We start from the raw sequence: 20,788 nt of genomic DNA, 5'->3' as shown, positions 1-20,788 counted from the left end.
TGTTTCATAAATACATTAGTATCAGTGATGGCCATTCACAAAAAGATGCCATTGCAACAAATATTTAAAATATGCTGTCTTTAAATTGCTTCTACATTAATTTGGCGAGTAACTGAAATTATTACAATATCAAAATATTAAAAACTCCAATGTTTTTTATCGCAATTAATCATGATTAATTACAGAAAAAATGCAATTAATTAGTTAATTTTTTTAATTGATTCCCAGCACTAGACAAAAATATTCAAATATTGTGTGGTCCGCAAGTGAGCTAACTCCTTGCTCCAGCAACAGGAGATGCACAGCAGGTAAGTCCATTGTTGTATTTCACCAAAAATAAAAATCTATTCTAGATCTTGCGTTCTGTAACACTTACGTGTGTAGATAATCCACCAGAGAGAGAGAGAGAGAGAGAATGAACGAATGATCAAGTACTTTTTAATAAACAGGAACCATATAACAACGTTAAAGCAAGACAAAGCACTGAGGAGAACTAAGGGCTTAAATAAATCAGGAGGCTATTCAACAGAACTATAGACAGGTTTGTAACATAATCAGAAACCATGGAAACAAACAAGGCTCGGGAACACAGACAAACAGGAACAGAACAGAACAGAACCAAACAAAAGTACAGCAGCCTTTATCCAAATGAAAAAAAAAGCCCCTAAAAAAGCATATACCTTCTGCAACAAATGTCGCTCACACAAATGAATACAATTTGCACACATGTAATTTAATATGTTGCCTTTGTCTTAAAATATCACAACTATTTCTTGTAATCAATTGATAATCCAAAAACCTAAAATATAAAAAATGTTAGGGCTAAAAGGAAACATCAAAATCTTTCCACGCTACTTTAGTACCCCTGGGGTAGCCCTGGTTGTGAAAGAAAAGCATTTTTGTGATCCAGGAATTGAAGTGGGTGGAAATGTGCTGATGTGTGTAGGAGGCATCCATGAGAGTGAGAGGACGATCTTTTGCCACAAACCCACAAACAAGTTGTGATGGTAATAAATATTACTCTGCAAACAAACACACCTATGTATACTTTCCTCTACACAGAGCACATTTGTTCTCTGATCTCTGTTGGCTGTGTTCAAGCATTTTCTGATGTTACATGTTAATTGTCTAGCTAGATTTTACATTTCCTGTGGAGTTAAATGTAAAATAAACTAAAGATAAGTGCTAAGAGGTTGAAAGTACATGCCCCCATAGCACGATATCAGGTGTTTCAGAAACAGAGACTGTATGTTAAGATGGCAGTGAATCATGATTAATATTAAGTCTAAAGCAAAAGGTCATGTCATGATGAAAGTCATGTGCAATTGAGGATATATATATATATATATATATATATATATATATATATATATATATATATATATATATATATATATATATATATATATATATATATATATATATATATATATATATATATATCAATATCCTCAATTGCACATGACTTTAATCATGACATGACCTTTTGATATATATATATATACACATCTCATGCTGCCAGTGCACCTAGAGCCCTTTGCTTTCATCTTACCTGTGAAATTGGGATGGGATATGGTCCAGGCAGATTCTCCTGCAATCTCACAGGATCAGGTGAGGCCCACGCGTTCCCAGTCACCTCTACCAACACAGTTCCAGTCGAGAAGAAAGCATTGGCCTTGCCGGCCATGTCCTGCACCATCACAGAGAGCTTGTAGCGGCCACACATCTCTGGATCTAGTGTTGAGGCACCTGGACAGATCGACACATTTAAGAAAAATCCCACAAAAGGCTGATGTAAATATATCACACCAACAACCAGTGTTGGGCACGTTACTTTAAAAAAGTAATTAGTTATAGTTACTAGTTACTTCTTACAAATAGTAACTGAGTTAGTAACTGAGTTACATCATTATAAAAGTAACTAATTACCAGGGAAAGTAATTACTGCGTTACTTTTTTTTTTTCCCCAAATGTTCAAATATGTCAAATAACTTGGATGCCCCCAATATTAGATATGTTAAATGAATGAATTGGACACTAAATAGACTAAATTATTATTATAAAACATTGTACATTAATGTACACTATTGTAATGTTGCTGTGGGACAATGTGAGAGACACCTATCAAATTCAATACATTATTGTAAATATTATCAGTAGGCCTACTATAGTGTAAATATATTATCAGTACTATACTTTCCTTTGGTAGTGGAGCTCACGTTATCACCTGGGTTTTTAGCCACTAATGTTGTGGCATATGATGATGTGAGGCGCTTCAGAGTCACTTGCCACCGGCGTGGAGAGACTCTTTCCTCCTGGGCATAAGTTGAACGTTACATAAATATTCAACGAGGGAAAAGTAGCGCTTATACTTCCAGTTTGCGAAAGCTACCTTTGAAGTCGTTGGACCATCGCTGAATGTGCATATGCGTGTGCGTCATAGGTGTGTGTGTGTGTGTGTGTGTGTGTGTGTGTGTGTGTGTGTGTGTGAACCATAGACCGTGAAAAAAAATAGGTGTGAACTCAACCTATCAACTTCAACCTTGTCTCCCACCCACCAATCATCATCAGTTATGTGCACCACCGCACCCACCCCCAACACGCATGGCTGGTGCGCGCGCACGCACACACACACACACACACACACACACACACACACACACACGTTGCAGGTCCGACTGACAGAGAGCCTGTTCGGATGAAAAGCGCTTCAGTGAGCTCAATTATAGTAACGCGACTAACGCCTCTTTTTTTCCCCTCAGTAACGCTAACGGCGTTGTAACGGGAGGAACAGTAATTCGTTTGATTACTCGTTACTGAAAAAAATAATTCCGTTAGTAACGCCGTTTATCTGTAACGCCGTTATTCCCATCACTGCCAACAACAGCTAAAAAGTTAAACTATTTAGTGAAAGTATCTTATATGTAACATCTAAATTAAATACAAAGTTATGTCATGAGCTTGCTGTTCAAATCTAAATAGTTGGTTAGTGTTTGCTGTAGCAGTTTGCAGTGCGCTTTTTTGAGTTCCTCTGAAATGCTCCACCTTCCCCAGCTCCACCTGTATTGGACTGATACGGGTAATTTCATATGCTATTTTTGCAGTAGCATGTATGCTAACAGCAGTGTGTCTGTATGTATTGGCAGTAGCAGCAGCAGCGTAGCAGACATATTCTGCCAAGACCAAATACATTACCATTGTCATATTCATGCCATGCAAAACTTTAAAATTTAATTTACACTCCCATTCTAAAGTTCTAAGATTTTCAAATGTTCTTGAATGAAGTCTCTCGTGCTCACCAAGGCTGCATTTATTTAATCAAAATTACAGTAAAAACAGTAATATTGTGAAATATTATTACAGTTGAAAATTCTATTATGTCATTTATCCCTGTGATGGCAAAGCTGGATTTTCAGCAGCCATTACTCCAGTCTTCAGTGTCACATGATTCTTCAGAAATCATTTGAATATGCTGATTTGGTGCTCAAGAAACATTTATTATTATTATTATTATTATTATCAATGCTTAATATTTTTGTGGAAATAATTTTATTTTTCAGGATTCTTTGAATAGAAAGAAAAAAACGGCACTTATTACTTTTAATCAATTTAATGCATTCCTGCTAAATATAACATCTTACTTATCCAAAACGTTTAAATGACAGTATTGTAAATCAAATACATGTTTTGTTAATTCGACAAAATCAACCTAACTAGTAACACTAACAACATTAGATTACTCCACAAAGTAATCTATTGTATCTAATCTAATGTATCTAATATACTCCACAAAGTAATCTAATGTATCTAATGTATTGTTAACACAAGGCTTATCACCCTTGGAGCAACTCAAATGCAGCAGTAAAGACCAACATTGCAAAACCATCTATTGTCTGCACAGCCATATAAAAACACAGTGTACAAACTGTGAGCGTATTAAGCCTCTGTTTTCATCTCTCTCTCTGAGCTAATGCCAGGCTGCTCTCGTTGCATTTGAACCAGAATCGTCTGAGCTGACCTGACAGGCACGGGGTCTTGATGACTCATTCAAATTAACCATCTTGATTTCCTGGCTCTGTGAGGTTTGGCACTGGTTCAAAATCATTTTCATTTAGTGGTTTAAAAAAAACCAAGGGGCAATGTTGTTAACAGCAGAGTTAACAATGAAATAAGCAGAGCGTGTTGGACTGGCTGAGCGAAAGAGAAAGTTATTAGCTGATTTCATGGTGGAATTGGGCTGAGAGGAGTGACAAATGAGGAATGCAGTTTACACCAAGACACTTAAAAAAGCATGACTAGTCCAACATTTACAAGGAAAGAGGTATTATTCGTTTTTCAAGATTTGATTGGTCAATGCAATGACGTTGTGATTAGGACATGCACTGACTTATTCTTTACCAAATATATCAGTCAGACTAATCATTCAATTTTAGTCACAGATAAGCATCAGTAGTTTATTACCATCCTCTGTAAGAGACACTTCTCCGGTGATGGAATCGATGGAGAACATGTGGCTGGCAGGGATGCGTGGTATCTGGTCCAGAAGACTGAAGCGCAGGTCCGCGTGGGCGGTGTTTCGGTCGTCTCGGTCCAGCGCTTCCACCTGCATGAACGGGATTCCTGTGACAATGACACACACACACACACACACACACACACACACACACACACACACACACACACACACACACACACACACACACACACACACACACACACACACACACACACACACACACACACACACACACACACACACAATAATTATTTATCACAATTTATCACATTATTTATCACAATCTACATGAACTGACACATTTAGATTAATGAGCAAATGGTGGTTATTTGCATATTAACAGAACATAATTAAAAAAATAGCTATTTCTCGCAATTATATTTTTGGCCACTTTTTTAACTATGAGAGGAGACCGAAAATGACATGGAGAAGAGGGAGGAATTGGATTGGCCATATGGCAACATCTCAAAGCAAAGTCGTTGATTCCCACAGAAAATAATTCTCACAGGTTTTTACTAAATGGCGTACTCGTCAAAATCATTATTACAGTTGAGTATAGACCTTAATTTTGTTGAAACCGGAATACATTCAAATTTCTTTGATTGTTCTATTCTTAATGTTTGATTGCAATCAAGTGATTGTGAAACAGCTTTCAATCTCACAACTAGCCTGACATTCAACACAGGTTATTTCTCATTATTTGACATTATTTATATATTAACAGGTCATTATTTATGTTCTATATTAAATAATTGCAAATGCGTATTCAAGAGGATGACGTCACTGCACTGATAACAAACGTTGAATCAGTTTGTTCGTTTGTTTCTCAAGTGTGTTCATTTTCTTCCTCAGCATGAAGCCTCTGAGGTCAGCGTACATGAGTCTCTCTTTTCTGATGTCCTTATAATAAGAGAGATGAGTAATCTCTGAACGTTAATGAGAAAAAGCATTCTTCATGTTGGTCTTGTAATTCACTCTAATTTCTATTAGCTAACAAGCGTTTCTGAGAAAACAATAAAGAAATTCAACACACAAGTTTTAACACCAAGTACATTTGATCTATTATCTGTGATGAAGATGTCCAGTTAACCCTCTGGTGCTCTTCGATCATTTCTGATCGGAACATTTAAAAAAATCACTGCCTCATCGGAATGATATGAAACTTGGTGACTTTTCTAGCATTAGGTATGTAAACACACAAACAAATTGGGTTCATGATTCGAGCATGCTAATTGGTCGTAAAAAAAAAGTAGCATTCATTGTCTTCGGTCATAAATGACCGACCATAGGAAATTAATGGGAAATTGGCAAAAACACAAAAATTCTCCAAATATTTGTGTGTACAATCTACAAATCAGCCACGATGCTGAAAAAAAGTACACAGCAGTAAAGGGGTGACACTCTAAAACATCAATAGTGTGATATTGACACATCCACTCACACACACACAAGCACACACACACACACACACACACATATATATATGAAAAACTGAACCTATGAACCACATTTTGAATTTTTAAAAATCACAACTTCATCAGTATGATGAAACTTGGTGACTTTTCTAGCATTAGGTATTTAAAAACCAAAAAGGAGGGCATGATTCGAGCATGCTAAGTGGTCGTAAAAAAATACTCCCACTTGTGCTCTTCGGTCAAAAATGACCACCATAAGAAATGAATGGGAAATTCACAGAAAAAATCTATTTCTAACAAAAAAACAAACAAAAAAAAAATCTAAAACTTTATAATAAATAGTCTTTGAGATTTTTTAAATATATATTCAAATCCATCAAAAAAATAAATAATAATAATTAAATGTGTTCAAAAGAGAACTAGGGAATTCTCAAGCCTCTCCATAGAGACCTCTAGTGATTACACACATGGTTGCATGATTTCTTAAATAATTCCAAAAGAGGGCGCTAATCTGCCTTCAAAAAATATATATTTTGAAGGCCTAGTCTCTATTTTAACCTGAAATACTGCAATAATTAAAAAAATGGCAAAAATAGACCATAATTATTGCATAAATATTAAAAAGTACCATCAAATCATCTCAAAATACAAAATTAAAAAGAAAAAATATTATTGAAGAAAAATTAATTGCATTTGTTTTACTGGGGTGGAGGAAGTTTAATTTTTAGGTGTACGGTCACTTATGACCAGGAAGACAACCAATGCAACCCCTAAACGAAGAGCACCAGAGGGTTAAAAAAGCTTGTCTGCATGTCTAACATACAGTTGCAAGAAAAAGTATGTGAACCGCTTGCAGAATCTGTGAAAATGTGAATAATTTTAACAACATAAGAGGGATCATACAAAATACGTTACCGGTATGTTTACATATAGTCCACATCTCCACAAGACAAAAAAAAATTGCTGAATTTATTAAAATGACCCATTCAAAAGTTTATGTACCATTGATTCTCAGTGCTGTGTGTTGTTCCCATGCATTTTGTATGATCTCTCTTATTTAGTTAAAATTATTCACATTTTCACAGATTCTGCAAGCGGATCACATACTTTTTTCTTGCAACTGTACATAAAAAGCGTCTTATCAAAGTAAAAGGGAAAAAAACCTACCATTCAATTATGGCACAATAAGCTTTTTCTAAATTCACAACTGTGCTACTCTAATTTATGGTGTGGTGTAGGAAATGTGTGACATTCAGGCTAACAGTTTATCTCATTTAGCATCTCACGCCTGTAGAATTTAAGAAAAAGTCAAGGCAATTAGGAAAAGCATCAAGCAGAGGAAGTTCTCTGACGAGAACGCAGACCTGCTGAGCAATCCCCACCCACCTTTGAGAAGCCCCAGCTGCACGCTGCCTCTCATGCTCTCTACCAAGAACACCGGCACGTTGTCGTTCTTATCGATGACGCACACCTCGACAGTAAAGCTCTGAGTGTGCATGGACTTTGTGAAGGACACCTGGGAAAAAGCACTCAAGTCAAAACACTCAAGCAGCATGTCTTATTAGAGCTCAAACCTTTATGCTTCACGTTTCATTGGCCAGCAATTTTCGTCAGCATTTGTTATTTTGGGCTGCCTCCGGATGTATTGAACATGGATTTTTACATGCTAAAATTGTATCAAATTATCCAAGTGGTGTAGGTTTCAAACATTAGGGAGTCAAGAAGTCGTGTAGCAGTCAATGCAGTCAATTTACAGTCAAATAAAAAAGTATTATTTTTTTACTATTGGGAGCAGAACACTTTACTTAATTTATTTAGTAATTTATTAATAAAGTAAACTGTGACATATTATTCCCAAAAATTCTTCATACAGTGGACTATCAGTAAAATTGATAAATAATTGGGGACCAAAATTATTCAGACACTTTGACCTGACCATGTTTTGCTTAAGGGTTTTTTGAATTGCTAATGCGACCTTTTACGCCACAGAGTAGTTGCGCACTTAAATTGCGCACATCTAATTGCACACTTAAATTTAACAGCTGACAGCTGATTGGTTGATTGTAACTTATGCATTTTACAAAGAACTTCTGTAACAACAAATGTTAAAAAACAAATCTTCTTGAAATGGAATTGATATATATGTAAGTGTATCCTGATGTCTTAAACCTATATTTAATGCCATTTTTAGATTGATAGGTTGAAGACAAAGGAACATTACTTGTTGAATGATTTTTGAGAAAAAGGACATTTCCTTTATGATTTGTCACCTGCAAGGAGTAGGATGGCTGCTTCTCTCTGTCCAGAGGTTTAAGGGCATACAGGAAGCCTGCCTCCACCCCAAAAATCCCTTCATCATCACCACTCACAGTCAGATCAGAATAGGTCAGGGGGAGATCCAGCAACTGTAAAATCAAAATATGGTAAAAATATAAAAACATATAAACATATATCTATAATGGGAAACTGCTTGTTATCGAGAAAGTTGGGGATCAGATTTCAGTGTAATATAAATGCTATCTAGTCATAATATCACATATTCAAATCACACAAACCCTGCCCATTCCACCTTGGTTGTCACTCCTGAAACTTTGCAGTGTGTAGGTGACCTCTTGTCTTAGCAGCATGAAAAACATTTTTTTTTTTTTCAAATAGTTTATACATTCAACACAGGTCATTATTGATGTTTTATATTCAAATAATTACCAATGCATATCCCAGTATATATATATATATATATATATATATATATATATATATATATATATATATATATATATATATATATATATATATATATATATATATATATATATATATATATATATATATATATATATGCAGAATTAAACTGACACTGGGAAACTAGGTCACAGGAAAACAGAACTAAAACACACTGAACAGAACATAATCCTGTCATAACACCATGCTCTGAAAAGGCATGTCCTCACGCCGTACTAGGTCCAACTGAGGAGGGAGGATGGGGGCTCTGGAAGAGGACAGAAATAAAAACACACAAGGGCGAACACAACCGCCCATGTGTGTTTGGAGTATGGGTGGAGGCAGGAGCAGAAGGGGCCAGATGGTAACCCAGGCCACAGCCAGTGTGATGTTCCAAGGCAGAGTCACAGGAGGGAGGAAGCCATGGTGGAGCCATGGTGGAGGCCTGGGCGATGGAACAAGCAGTGTGTTCTCCTTTGGCGGAGCTGGCCGCGTTTGAGACCCAAAAGAAGCCGATGAGACACGAAGCCAGGGTGACACTGCAGGTCCGGAGGGCCAAGGCAGAGGGGGGGGGTCCGTAAGACTGCAGTAGAGTCAGTGTAACAGAGGACAATGGTGAAGCCGGCGGGAAGGCAGAGCCGAAGGGATGAAGGACAGAGGTGCAACCGGTAGCCAGGAATCCCGCGGTGGAGCCAAGGTGATGTCTGACTAAGGTGGAGACATGGGGACGAGGGAGCCTAGTGGAGATGGTGGGATGATGGGCCACGGTGGAACTGAGGGAGCATTTAGCCAAGGCAAAGCCGTTGGGTTGGAGGGCCGAGGCTGAGTCCAGGGCTCTGTGGCTGGAGGCAGAGACGGGCAGTCCTCATGCCAAAGCGAAGCAAACCTGAGGTGAATCCGCCACTCTGCAGGTGGCCAACTGTGGATAAGCCGAGTGACTGACAGGAACCAGCAAAGGAAGGGTTGATGAATTGGCAGGCTTAGGTAGATGAGGTGGGAGAGGGAGGCTGGGCGGGCACTCTGGAAACTCAGGAAACATTGGAGACATGGGGAACTCTGGAGACATAGGAGATGCATGAGACTTGAAGCTGGGCAGAACCAGCAGGGAAAGGAGATGTAAGGTTATTAACCTCCTCGAATAAATTTCCAACGGCCAGGGAAAACTCATTCGAGGTGGGTGTGTGGGCAGGGCTTCCGTCCATGCCCTCAAATTCCACAAGTATTCCCTCTGGGAAGGGCTTTGTTGCAGTCTCTTGCACCTGGTCAGATGTGTCGATGGGCACAGGCTCCAGGCCAGTATCTGGCTCAGCTATTTCTACTAGCACTTTCCCATTTCTGCAGTGGAGTTCTGCTGTATTCTGTTTAATGTGAACAACCCAAATACTGTAACTACAATTGAACTCAAAAAGATGAAAATTGTTCAAATCTATCACTTATTTATAATAGTATCAAATCTAAATGTCTAACAAAGTTATTAACATGCAAAATCTTTCATTATAATTTACTACAGGCTCGCTTTCTTAACGCATTACAAGTAATGTGAGTTACATAATCAGATTACTTTTTTCAAAAGTAAAGTAAAGTAACGCATTACTTTTAGGCCCAATCCCAATTCTATTTTATACCCCTTCGCCTACCCCTACTCCTAACAGAGTGGCAAGGCATAGGGGTGAAAATATTCCCCTAAGAAATGGGACACCGCCACTACAGCTTTACACGTCATCATATCCTGTTTCAACAGCAGTGAAGTGCGTGACAGAAATCAGGCGCGAGCACTTTAACAAATTACTCACTCCCAGCGTTGTTTTGCGCTGTATTTGGACCTAATAAAACGGTGCTCGTTTTCAGTTGAAAAACATATTAGCCTTCGAGTTACCTAAGACTATACAGAATGATACAGAACATACAAGACTGACGAAGCCGCTTTTCCATCAGGCCAAACTGTTCTCTTTGTTTGTTAACCGCTCCATCTGAGCCGGCCGGTACTGATATGGTTTCATTTTCTACTGAGGTGCTGCGATAACGGAGCTCTTTGCAATGGAATACAAACGAGTCAGTTGTTGCCTTGGTAACGCAAGCGTTTACGGCGTTATGAAGTTTACATACGTGATATAAATATTGACTGCGTTATGAAGAATGACCAGATATTTCTTTGAACTGTATTATTAATTTGTGTTTACAACACTCAAATAGAGCGTTTAGCAAGTTACAGAGAAACTGGCAGCCAGGCAACACATAAGTGATTGATCCCGAGTGGCAACAGCACGCATTCTAGCAGCTGCAGCACGGTAGTCTGTGTATGCAGCGAAATTCCTCATACCCCTTCGTTCGAAGTGTGGTCCTGAAAAAGGGCTATCTGGCCCTTCCCCTTACCACTCCAGCCAAAAGAGAATCGAGACACCCCTATCCCTTCACATGAAAGCGCAAAAGGAAGGAGTAGGGGAAAGGGAAGGGCTAAGGGGTAGAAATGGGATTGGGCCTTAAACTTACAACAAAATATCGTTACCTTTTCAAATAAGTAACACAATTTACTTTGTTTTCCCATTTATTGACTGCCACCTCACCTGTCCCCATGTTGAGAGAAATTGGGAGTAAGGTGCAGAGGCTTTGGGTTGGAGACCACTGGTCTACACGTTGGGCCTGTTTACACCTGGTAACTTCATGCGTTTTCACTGATTGGATAGCTATCCGATTGTAAAAAAAACAACTTCAGGAGGTGGTCTGGGCCGCATTCCAGTCAAAACTGAACAATGAATCTGGTTGTTGAAACCACATATGTAAATTATACTCCTCCCAATAATGCTAAAAAATAAACTTGTGAGAGCGTATTATAGGCTATATGACATGTTATAGTCAGATATGACAGTGCTACTGCAGAACGCATCGCCAGAGACGAGCAGCTCAGTATCTCTTCATCAAGCCAACGCACAAACTACCGCAAATAAAACCCAAAGTTGCAGATGCTCAACACACGATCATCCTACTGGTCTTGGATTTTGAAATGATGATCAATAAAATGCAGCTCATATCTGTTGTTTTCGGTGACGTGAACACCACTAAATCTGCATATAGCATGTGAATTGAAAATCGGATTTATATCTGTTTTACGGAGACACATTTATGTGACCAAGTGTAAATAGAATCGTTTTGATAAATCAGATCGCTATCTGATCAGTAAAAACGCATGGAGTGACCAGGTGTAAACAGGCCCTTTGTTATAATGAAAGGATTCATGAGTGTGCAGAAATTCAGCAGCACTGGACGAAAACTCTGGCTGTAAGCGGTGAGTGCATTCTACCTTAAACACCTCTGATTGGCCATTGCGTTCAATAAATTAACAGCTAAATAATTTAACCGCTGTAAAAACATGTTGTAAAAAGAAACCTTTGACACTCTCCAGAGAGCTCACAGATACACACTGGCTTAGGTTATATATCATTACCACGGTATAAAATGTTGACTGTAACAGATTTTTTTCAACCTGTGTATAACCGGTTATCTCGATATCGATTTGTCAAAGAGACATGGAGAAAGACAAAGAAATAAAATTTGGGTTGTTAATAACGTGATATTGTCAGAAAACTGCAAGAGCAGTGCAGCACCCGGACAGCAACAACAACAGTTAATATGAGCCATTCCACCGAATGGGTAACTTTTCTGTCCCCAGGACATTGTATGTTGATTTGCATGAAAATTAACTCTAAAATATTTTATTATTAAAGGCACAATACGTTTTTTTCCGCTGCTAGAGGTCGCGTATACAAAACAAAGGCGTAGCTTGATGACGCTGAGATTGAGTGTGGAATTTTGGGAGTTGTCGTCTTCACCTCTCAGCCGGTGGAAAAGAATCAGGACAGGACTCATGTTCATGGATGAGATTATTAATATTACTGTAGAATGAAGCAAAGCAGGAACGAGTGCTGTGGGAGCTGAACGAGGTCGCTGAAATGATTGCTAATGAGAGACGAGCGCGACACATGGCTCGACTAGGGGTGCACCGATCCGACTTTTTCAGTCCCGATACCGATACCGATGCCTGGGCTTTGTGTATCTGTCGATACCCGATACCGATCCGATATATTGTTGAATTAATAATAAACTGTATATCTTCCACCTTATACCTTCCTTGAAGAGACTAAAGGCACCAGACTTTACTAACTAAACATAACTAAGACAAAATAACAGATGTATGTAAGGTGTTGAATTCTTATTTATTTAAAAAACAATTGTGCATTCAAATCTAAAATAGAATGTAATCTAACTTCTTTAAATAAATAAAATGTAGCAGTGGAAACAAAAAACAGTGTATTGGTCAAACATACAATAGTAATCTGACAGTTACCAAAAATTTTTTACACTACAGATAATTGTTTTGGTATATAATCATATCAATATTAAAAAGTAGCATTACAAATTAACAAATAGTCTAATTTTCTGCCATATGCAATTTAACAAAAATTTTCAGCTAGCAAATAACAACTTTGTTCTGGTTTCACCTCACTCCAGATTAAATGATTGTAGGCTAGGCCTATTTATTTTACTACACATTGTCAACAGAAATAAGATGAAATACTGTTGATAATTAAAAATAATTCTTACTACCCACTCTTGCTAAATTGGGTAAGCACACTTGTGTTCTCATTTCAGTTGCGTTCTGAGTAAATTAATAAACTGATTCGTGAGTTCAGTGTCGGACAGATCAGTTGTTCTGGCCAGTCGTTAAAATGATTCGGTTCAAAGGAGTCATTAGGTCACGAATCGGACATTAGCAGACGCGTTGTGTGCGAATCCCGTCTGTTAGAACATCGCGAAAGATGTCAACACACAGAAAACACTTCATAACTGGATATAATTTGTCTCCCGCTTATTGAAAGTATGCTTTATGTCAGCTGGTCAGAGAAGAGTCAATGTTTTTTGAGCGCAATTCACACCCAGTGATAATTCAAGGACAAAATTGTCCGAATGTGTCACGTGCAACATGGTTTCGGTCTTCCGAGCTTTTGATTTGGATTAATATGTGAAATATGAGAGCGAACACTGATTATTTTGAAGACCCAGAGAGCGCGCGCGGGGGAGGAGCTCTCAGATCGGTCTCTCTGTCACTCAGTCACAAGCGCAGCATCTGTTCTACATCACTCGTAAATCACAATAACTCATCAAATTAGGCTTTGGCCGTCAAAAAAATGTCAATGCAGGAAAGACTCTGACTTTGCAGTAATACCCTCAAAACAGCGACAAACTAGTTGGCGTGGCAAGCGTGAAATATCTCCTCCACACAGCCGACTCTCTGGCTCGCTCCCTTCTAGCATGCGACACACGTGAAGCTGACGAATGACGTAGGTTCTGCTGCGACGGAAAAAAACACCTGGATCGGCTTGTGGATCTGTTCATTTTTCCGATCCCCGATCCAGCTATTTTGTCAGTATCGCGGCCGATATCCGATCCTAATATCGGATCGGTGCACCCCTAGGCTCGACAGCAGCGGAACTTTTATTATGTCACAGTCGCCGCTTCCATTTCTTCTGGTCAAGCATATGTGGGGTAAAGCAGCGCTGTTTTATTATATTGGATACATTTGAATGCGTTAAAAATTATATTATAACGTTACTCTGTGCATTCGCTCTGCGGCTGCATTAAGCTAGATCGATATTAGAATATCATAGAATATCAAAAAAACAATAAATGCTGGATTGCTTGTGTTGCTAAATGGCATGCAATTCATTTTAAAACAGTGTATGACTGAGAAAATGCTGTATTGCTGTTACAAAAAAATTAAGCTGCATCTGATTATTCTATGTTAGCTACTTGACAAAATTGTTTTTTTTTTTTAAATCTGAGGCATGGTAAAAACATGCAGTAGAAATCGAGGGCAAGGCAGGTATGACGTCACTGATAAGCGATGCATGAACACGGTCCGTGTCCTGGTTAAAATAGCTTATTTCTCTGGATTTACATTTTTGGGGAAAAATTTGAGATAATGTAAGTACACAAGTCAACAAAATATATAACACTGTTCAAGTGGTTTTTGGATATTTTAATCTAAAAATCTTACATATTGTGCCTTTGGGCTCGACATTAACGCTTGTCCGGGACAAGTAGATTTTTTGAAGGGGCAAGTGAAAGAGAATTTTATTTGCCCGACCGGACAAGTAGCCTGATAAAAACGTCATTAATAAAAAATAACTAGGGAATAACCAAAATGCAAGAATGTGCATTCTGCATTCATTTAGTGTAAGTGGCGATCGATAGTGGATAATAATATATAATGTATAATGAACTGACGGTAACTATAAGTTGCGCTGTTGACGCTCGTGCAGCCTCTCGAGGAGAAATCGAAACAAATGTGCACTGCTCACACAGACTGCCGTAAAAATTTAGAAATGTGGAGTTTATTTATATTTATAATATGATACGGTTGCTACTTCACATTACCAAGAGTGCTGTTTTCCTGAATAACATCAAGACTGAAAATGACACTGACAGTTCCATAAACAATTAATAACATTAAGTCACTTACATTTTAGATGCAATATTGAGTGTTTTTGTTCTATTTCAGCGAAAATAGTTCCAAAAGATCACAGCAGAATGCATGTTACCACAACAGTATGTTAGTGAATGATTCAGCGTTTTGAACAAATCGGTTGAATCAAAGATTCAATTACCTATTCGTAAACGACTGCCTCATTCTTGAATGAATCATCCGTTTGAACGAATCGACTCAATGACTTACTCATTCAGACGTTCACCTGCCGCCACCTACTGGTAGTTTTAGTTTCATGTTTAAACATTCTTTCCTACTTTTCTTATTTGTATTTTCCAAAAATATTTAAAACAATCTCATAACATTATTTAATGCAGTTGTAATTTTTCAGTGTAAATGATTTAATTTGATTGGTAACAGCCCTATAGTGTTTTCTTCTAATTTAATTTATTGATCAAATGTAAGAATATAAAAAGAAAGCTGAAGCATAGCCTATATTTAATAAGATTTGGGGAAAATGCCCTTTATAAAATATAAAAATATCACAAATATGCAGATTTAAATATGTCAAAGCTGATTGAACACTGGTGAGAATATTGCTTCTAAGGACAAGCACGTGAACAAGCTTAAAGGGTTAGTTCACCCAAAAATGAAAATTCTGTCATTAATTACTTACCCTCATGTCGTTCGACACCCGTAAGACCTCAGTGATGACGATTTCAAAACACGGCATCATGAAGCTTCGAAGCGTTATGAATCAGTGAGTCGATTCAGCAGTTTGGATCGCCAAATTTCAGCAGTTTGGCGGTTTGACACGCGATCCGAATCATGATTCGACTCACTGATTCATAACGCTTCGAAGCTTCATGATGCCGTGTTTTGAAATTGTCATCACTATATAAGTCGTTATTTAGGGTTTTTTTGCGCACAAAAACTATTCTCGCCGATTCATAAAGTTATTTTAGAACCACTGTAGTGCGATGGACTTTGTAACGACGTCTTTAGTACCTTTTAAGGGTCTTGAGAGTGAACCGTGCATTGTGCCAATGGAGGACTTTCAGAGCCATCAGATTTCAACTAAAATATCTTCATTTGTGTTCCGAAGATGAACGGAGGTCTTACGGGTGTCGAACGACATGAGGGTAAGTAATTAATGACAGAATTTTCATTTATGGGTGAACTAACCCTTTAATGTCGAGCCCTGCTTTAAGCAAAGTGTCCTGAACATCAATATAACTTAAAATGTAAAATATATAATTTATAACATTTATAAAACATTAATAAAAACTACTGATAACAATAAAAAAATAGTCCCCGGTATCTAAACTTTTTCAGGAAATATAGTCATTAAAATCTTTCAGAAATATATATATTTTTTTGCATTGTTGTGTGACTCCACATACCATCTATTTTTTTCATAAGAAATTCATAATATGTTATATAAAACACACATTTTAGCCGTGTTCCCAGGTTTTCACCACACAGCTGAATGTAGATTATAGATATATTACATTATCTAGTCTAGTGTTTTCAAGTTGACATGCTTGACGTCACAACTTGGCAACTAATGTATCATCTAGAATTCAGAATTTCCCACTTGTAAATACAACTCCGCTTGGTCCTTCATGAGCTCCACTTGAACACATTAATGCCTGTTAGTAAACAGGGCCACTGGTTGTGAAGTAGAAGCGGTCAGTGAGACTGATGTTTGGCTGACCCGTTCGCTAAATGTCTGTGAACGAATATTGCTACTGCTGTTGACAGCAGGTATGTGGCTCAGTGATTGACACCAGTTCACACAGAGATTCTGAATTAAGCATGAGGCTACACATTGTAAATCCTTGTGTTCAATACTGGCACATCCAATACTAGGTACAGGAAAAACCAGATTAGCCTGTGTCATACCAACAATTCCCATCTGCCTGGGCAGTGAATTTTAAATCTTTTGTTTGGTTCCTGGAATGCAACTCTGAATAGTGTTTTTCCATACTTGCCCTGCATATTTAGAACAGCATGCCAGAGAGTGTTTATTAGGAAAGGTAAAGATTGAGTGAAGCACTAATTGCACACAGCATGACTCGTGTGGCACTTTGTAGCTCGTCTTTCTCCTGCCTGTTCAATCTGATATGCTGCCTACGCACCGGCACAAGATATCCAGGGAACAGTCTTTTAAACCCATGCTTGCTTGTTTTGATTGACTGTGGTAAAAAAAAAAAAAGCTAGTGAAAAATTGATCAATTCCATCTAGGGACCTTGCAGCCAGTACACAACAATCAGCTGAGAGCTAAAAAAAATAAATACAAGTATGCGTCAGCCCTCATTTGTCACTTATTTTTTAAAGCCTAAACAAATATTATGTAGCCATCACTCTGTCCTTTCAGTGATCACACAGGGTGCGGGTAATTATCCACCCACTTACATGTTGGCCATTATACTTAATTTGGACAATGCACAGAGACTGTTTTGATAGCATGCCGTCAAACGCAGAAAATGGTGAGCAAGAAACACTAGTCCTTCAGAGATGTCACCAATTACAGTGTCTAAGCGAAAAGCTTTTTGGAAAGCAACCAGGCTACTACTAAACGGCATCTGGTAAAGATGTCTGACACAGGGCTTGAAGTAAGGCATTGTACAGGAGCTCCATATTTAGCTTGGCGATGACTGGTTGGTGCGTGAATGCCTGTTCATAATTACACCTTGAGTTTTGAGTGCTCTGGGAAGCGGGATGCAGGATTTATTGAATAGCATGTTCAATGTTCTGCTTTTTCAGTTCTTCATTGCTCTTAGAAGCATTCATAAATACATTCACAGAACTCTTTAGTCATTCGCAATACAGCACAAGGACAGTCCATTTTAACCAACTAAATCCAGTCTATAAATAACGTACAGAACTAGGCTATTTCCTTTACTCAGTAATCTTTGTGGTGTTTTAGTCACTAGCACTGACAATATGTTGCCTAGTATGTCAGAACTGCTTATTCAAATTCTTAGCCTACTAAAATGTTCAGAACCTTGGTGTTACATCTTCTCACATTTGAAGATTACATCAGTTATCTGGTCTAGACTGCAAAACACACTGCACACCTCTGCACCATACGCAATATGATAGTCTGACATTCTACTTGCATTCATAATTTCCCATCTTGATTACCGCAATGCCCTTTATATCAGCCTAGTCAATAAAACCATTGCTAGACAAATTGGCAACCTGTTTCATCCTGTATTAAGTGCAAAAATCTCCTATTAACCTCCACAGCTCTTTATGGCCCTTCCCCATCATTTGTTTGAGCTGCACTCTGTCTACACACACTTCTACAGGCAATTATTATTGTTACTATTACTATTATTATTATACATATTCAATGTATTATTTTCTTTTATACATTTATTTTTTACTCTGGACAAATATACCAAGCTAAAATATAAGCCAAGCTAAATCTTCTACTAATATGTAAACTTTCCAAAGACATTTTGGCGTCCTTACAGAAAGAACTCACCTTGGTGAGGTACCATGGGAAAATACCATCATAGTTTTCAGGAACACCAATTTTAAGATGAGCAGCCTCAGAAAGCAAAATGTTCTGAGTCAGCACCTAAAATAGAAAGCAATTAATTGTAGAAGTTAAATCATGGTGAGTGATAAACATGTATATATTACAGACAAAAAGGCCAAGAGAACTTACACTCAGTGCAATAAAGCAAGCACTCAGAGATTCCATCGAGCCAACCGCGGCCTTCATGCCTAACGCAAAAACAGCAACATAATTTGAGCAATTATGCTTATTTGCTTTAAAGTTCAAGCTTAAGTTTTGTTCAGAGAAGAGAAGAGATGAAGATAGAAATGGACTCTTCTGGGTTTGCTTTTACGGTGCACCTCAGTAGTTTGTGTTGATTTGTTTTAAATTGTAAGTTCACCCAAAAATGAAAATTATGTCATTTATTACTCACCCTCATGCCGTTCCACACCCGTGGAACCCAAGACCTCCGTTCATCTTCGGAACACAAAATAAGATATTTTTGTTGAAATCCGTTGGCTCAGTGATGCCTGCATAGCCAGTAATGACATTTCCTCTCTCAAGAATCAAGATCCATTAATGTTCTCAACACATAGTTAAATCAGTTCATGTGTGAGTACAGTGGTTCAATATTAATATTATAAAGCGGCGAGAATATTTTTAGTGCGCCAAAAAAACGACTTATATAGTAATAAAAACAGCTTCATGTAATAAAAAGTAATAAAAGTAATAAAAAGCTGCTTCATGATTCGGATCGAGTGTCAAACCGCCAAACTGCTGAAATCATGTGACTTTGGCGCTCCGAACTCGAACCGCTGATTCGATACGCTGATTCATAACGGTCCGAAGCTTCATGAAGCAGTGTTTTGAACTTGGTTATCACTATATTAGTCGTTATATAGTTTTTTTGGCGCACCAAAAATATTCTCGTCGCTTTATAATATTAATATTGAACCACTACTCACATGAACTGATTTAAATATGTTTTTTAGTACATGGATCTTGACAGAGGATATGTCATTGCTGGCTATGAAGGCCGCACTGAGCCATCGGATTTCAACAAAAATATCTTAATTTGTGTTCCGAAGATGAACGGAGGTCTTGGGTGTGGAACGGCATAAGGGTGTGTAATAAATTACATTATTTTCATTTCTGGGTGAACTAACCCTTTAACCAAGAGTATGTACGTTAGGCCTAACGTTAGCTCACGAGCCATAGGTTCCTGAACACATGTGAATGTATAATTGTAGAGTATTTCTCCAAACATAAAAAACCCGTAAACTAAACAGAGAGAGAGAGAAAAAAGAAAAAGAAAAACACTGGGTTCACCCTTGAGAGAATGTAGCTAATTGGCTGAGGGAAAGAAACGAATCAAGCGTGCCATCAGACAACTTTTTCTCCAGTTAAGTTAATGTTCAACTCGAGTAAAACTCATTAATGTAACATCACGTAAGTGTTGAGTTACTTCTGTACGTTTTTTTTTTTTCAGATACAGCTAATTACACGATTTAGGCTAAGATTTTTATTTTTATTTTTAAAATAGGCATTAAGACATAGAACATTATCCGGCAGGTACCCGTTTCGGAAAAGGATAAATCGTACCCAGCGATTGCATCAATGAAAGCAAACAAATTACAACCGGTAACGTTACTCAGCGATTACGTCGATAGAAAGAAACAGTAAGCCTATATATGGGGACATAAATATAATATATGAATTCAGGTCGATTGGGACACTTTTTGCCATTGAGATGACTGCCCCTACACATAACTAAATAGCTCTACTCACACTTGGTAAAACTAGGCCTAAATCAAATCACAATCCCACAAAAATCTCCGACTTAACGTCAGGGTGAACAGTGACAGATACAGCAAAATCTCATACGCGTCTCTTTGTTTCTGTTTATCTAACCATATGTTGTTTAATAAAAGCAGCTCTTACCTCCCGTCCACACTTCTGGTGAGCGAAATTGAGAATGGCTTAAAGCGTTAGAAGAGCATTGCATCTGCTTGGTATCTGATTAATGATTAGCTTTCTTAATTTGTCTGAGAAAACCTTTAACTACCTTGTTTCCTCCAATTATACATCCGACTAACAAGTCCTTGGCTTGCATATGTATGGGGGAATAAATTACATGGCA

General features: G+C 37.9%; 1 protein-coding gene across 1 annotated transcript in view; it reads right to left on the bottom strand.

Annotated features, from left to right (window-relative positions):
* cdh16 (cadherin 16, KSP-cadherin) overlaps nt 1-20,642 on the bottom strand; it is a 54,212-nt gene extending 33,570 nt beyond the window's left edge. The window contains exons 1-7 of the mRNA XM_079810886.1: nt 20,590-20,642; nt 18,817-18,875; nt 18,631-18,726; nt 8,202-8,336; nt 7,318-7,447; nt 4,462-4,620; nt 1,553-1,749 (exon numbers count right to left, since the gene is read on the bottom strand). Coding sequence (XP_079667012.1) covers nt 1,553-1,749; nt 4,462-4,620; nt 7,318-7,447; nt 8,202-8,336; nt 18,631-18,726; nt 18,817-18,873 — 774 coding nt within the window. The 5' untranslated portion in view covers nt 18,874-18,875; nt 20,590-20,642. The remainder of the gene's footprint in view (nt 1-1,552; nt 1,750-4,461; nt 4,621-7,317; nt 7,448-8,201; nt 8,337-18,630; nt 18,727-18,816; nt 18,876-20,589) is intronic.
* Between the last annotated feature and the right edge of the window lie 146 nt (nt 20,643-20,788).

Source organism: Gobio gobio (genome assembly GCF_949357685.1).
Source record: "Gobio gobio genome assembly, chromosome: 2".
In the NCBI taxonomy this organism is placed as follows: Eukaryota; Metazoa; Chordata; class Actinopteri; order Cypriniformes; family Gobionidae; genus Gobio; species Gobio gobio.
Note: the sequence above shows the minus strand (reverse complement) of the source record. Positions and strands in the feature narration are given on the sequence as shown.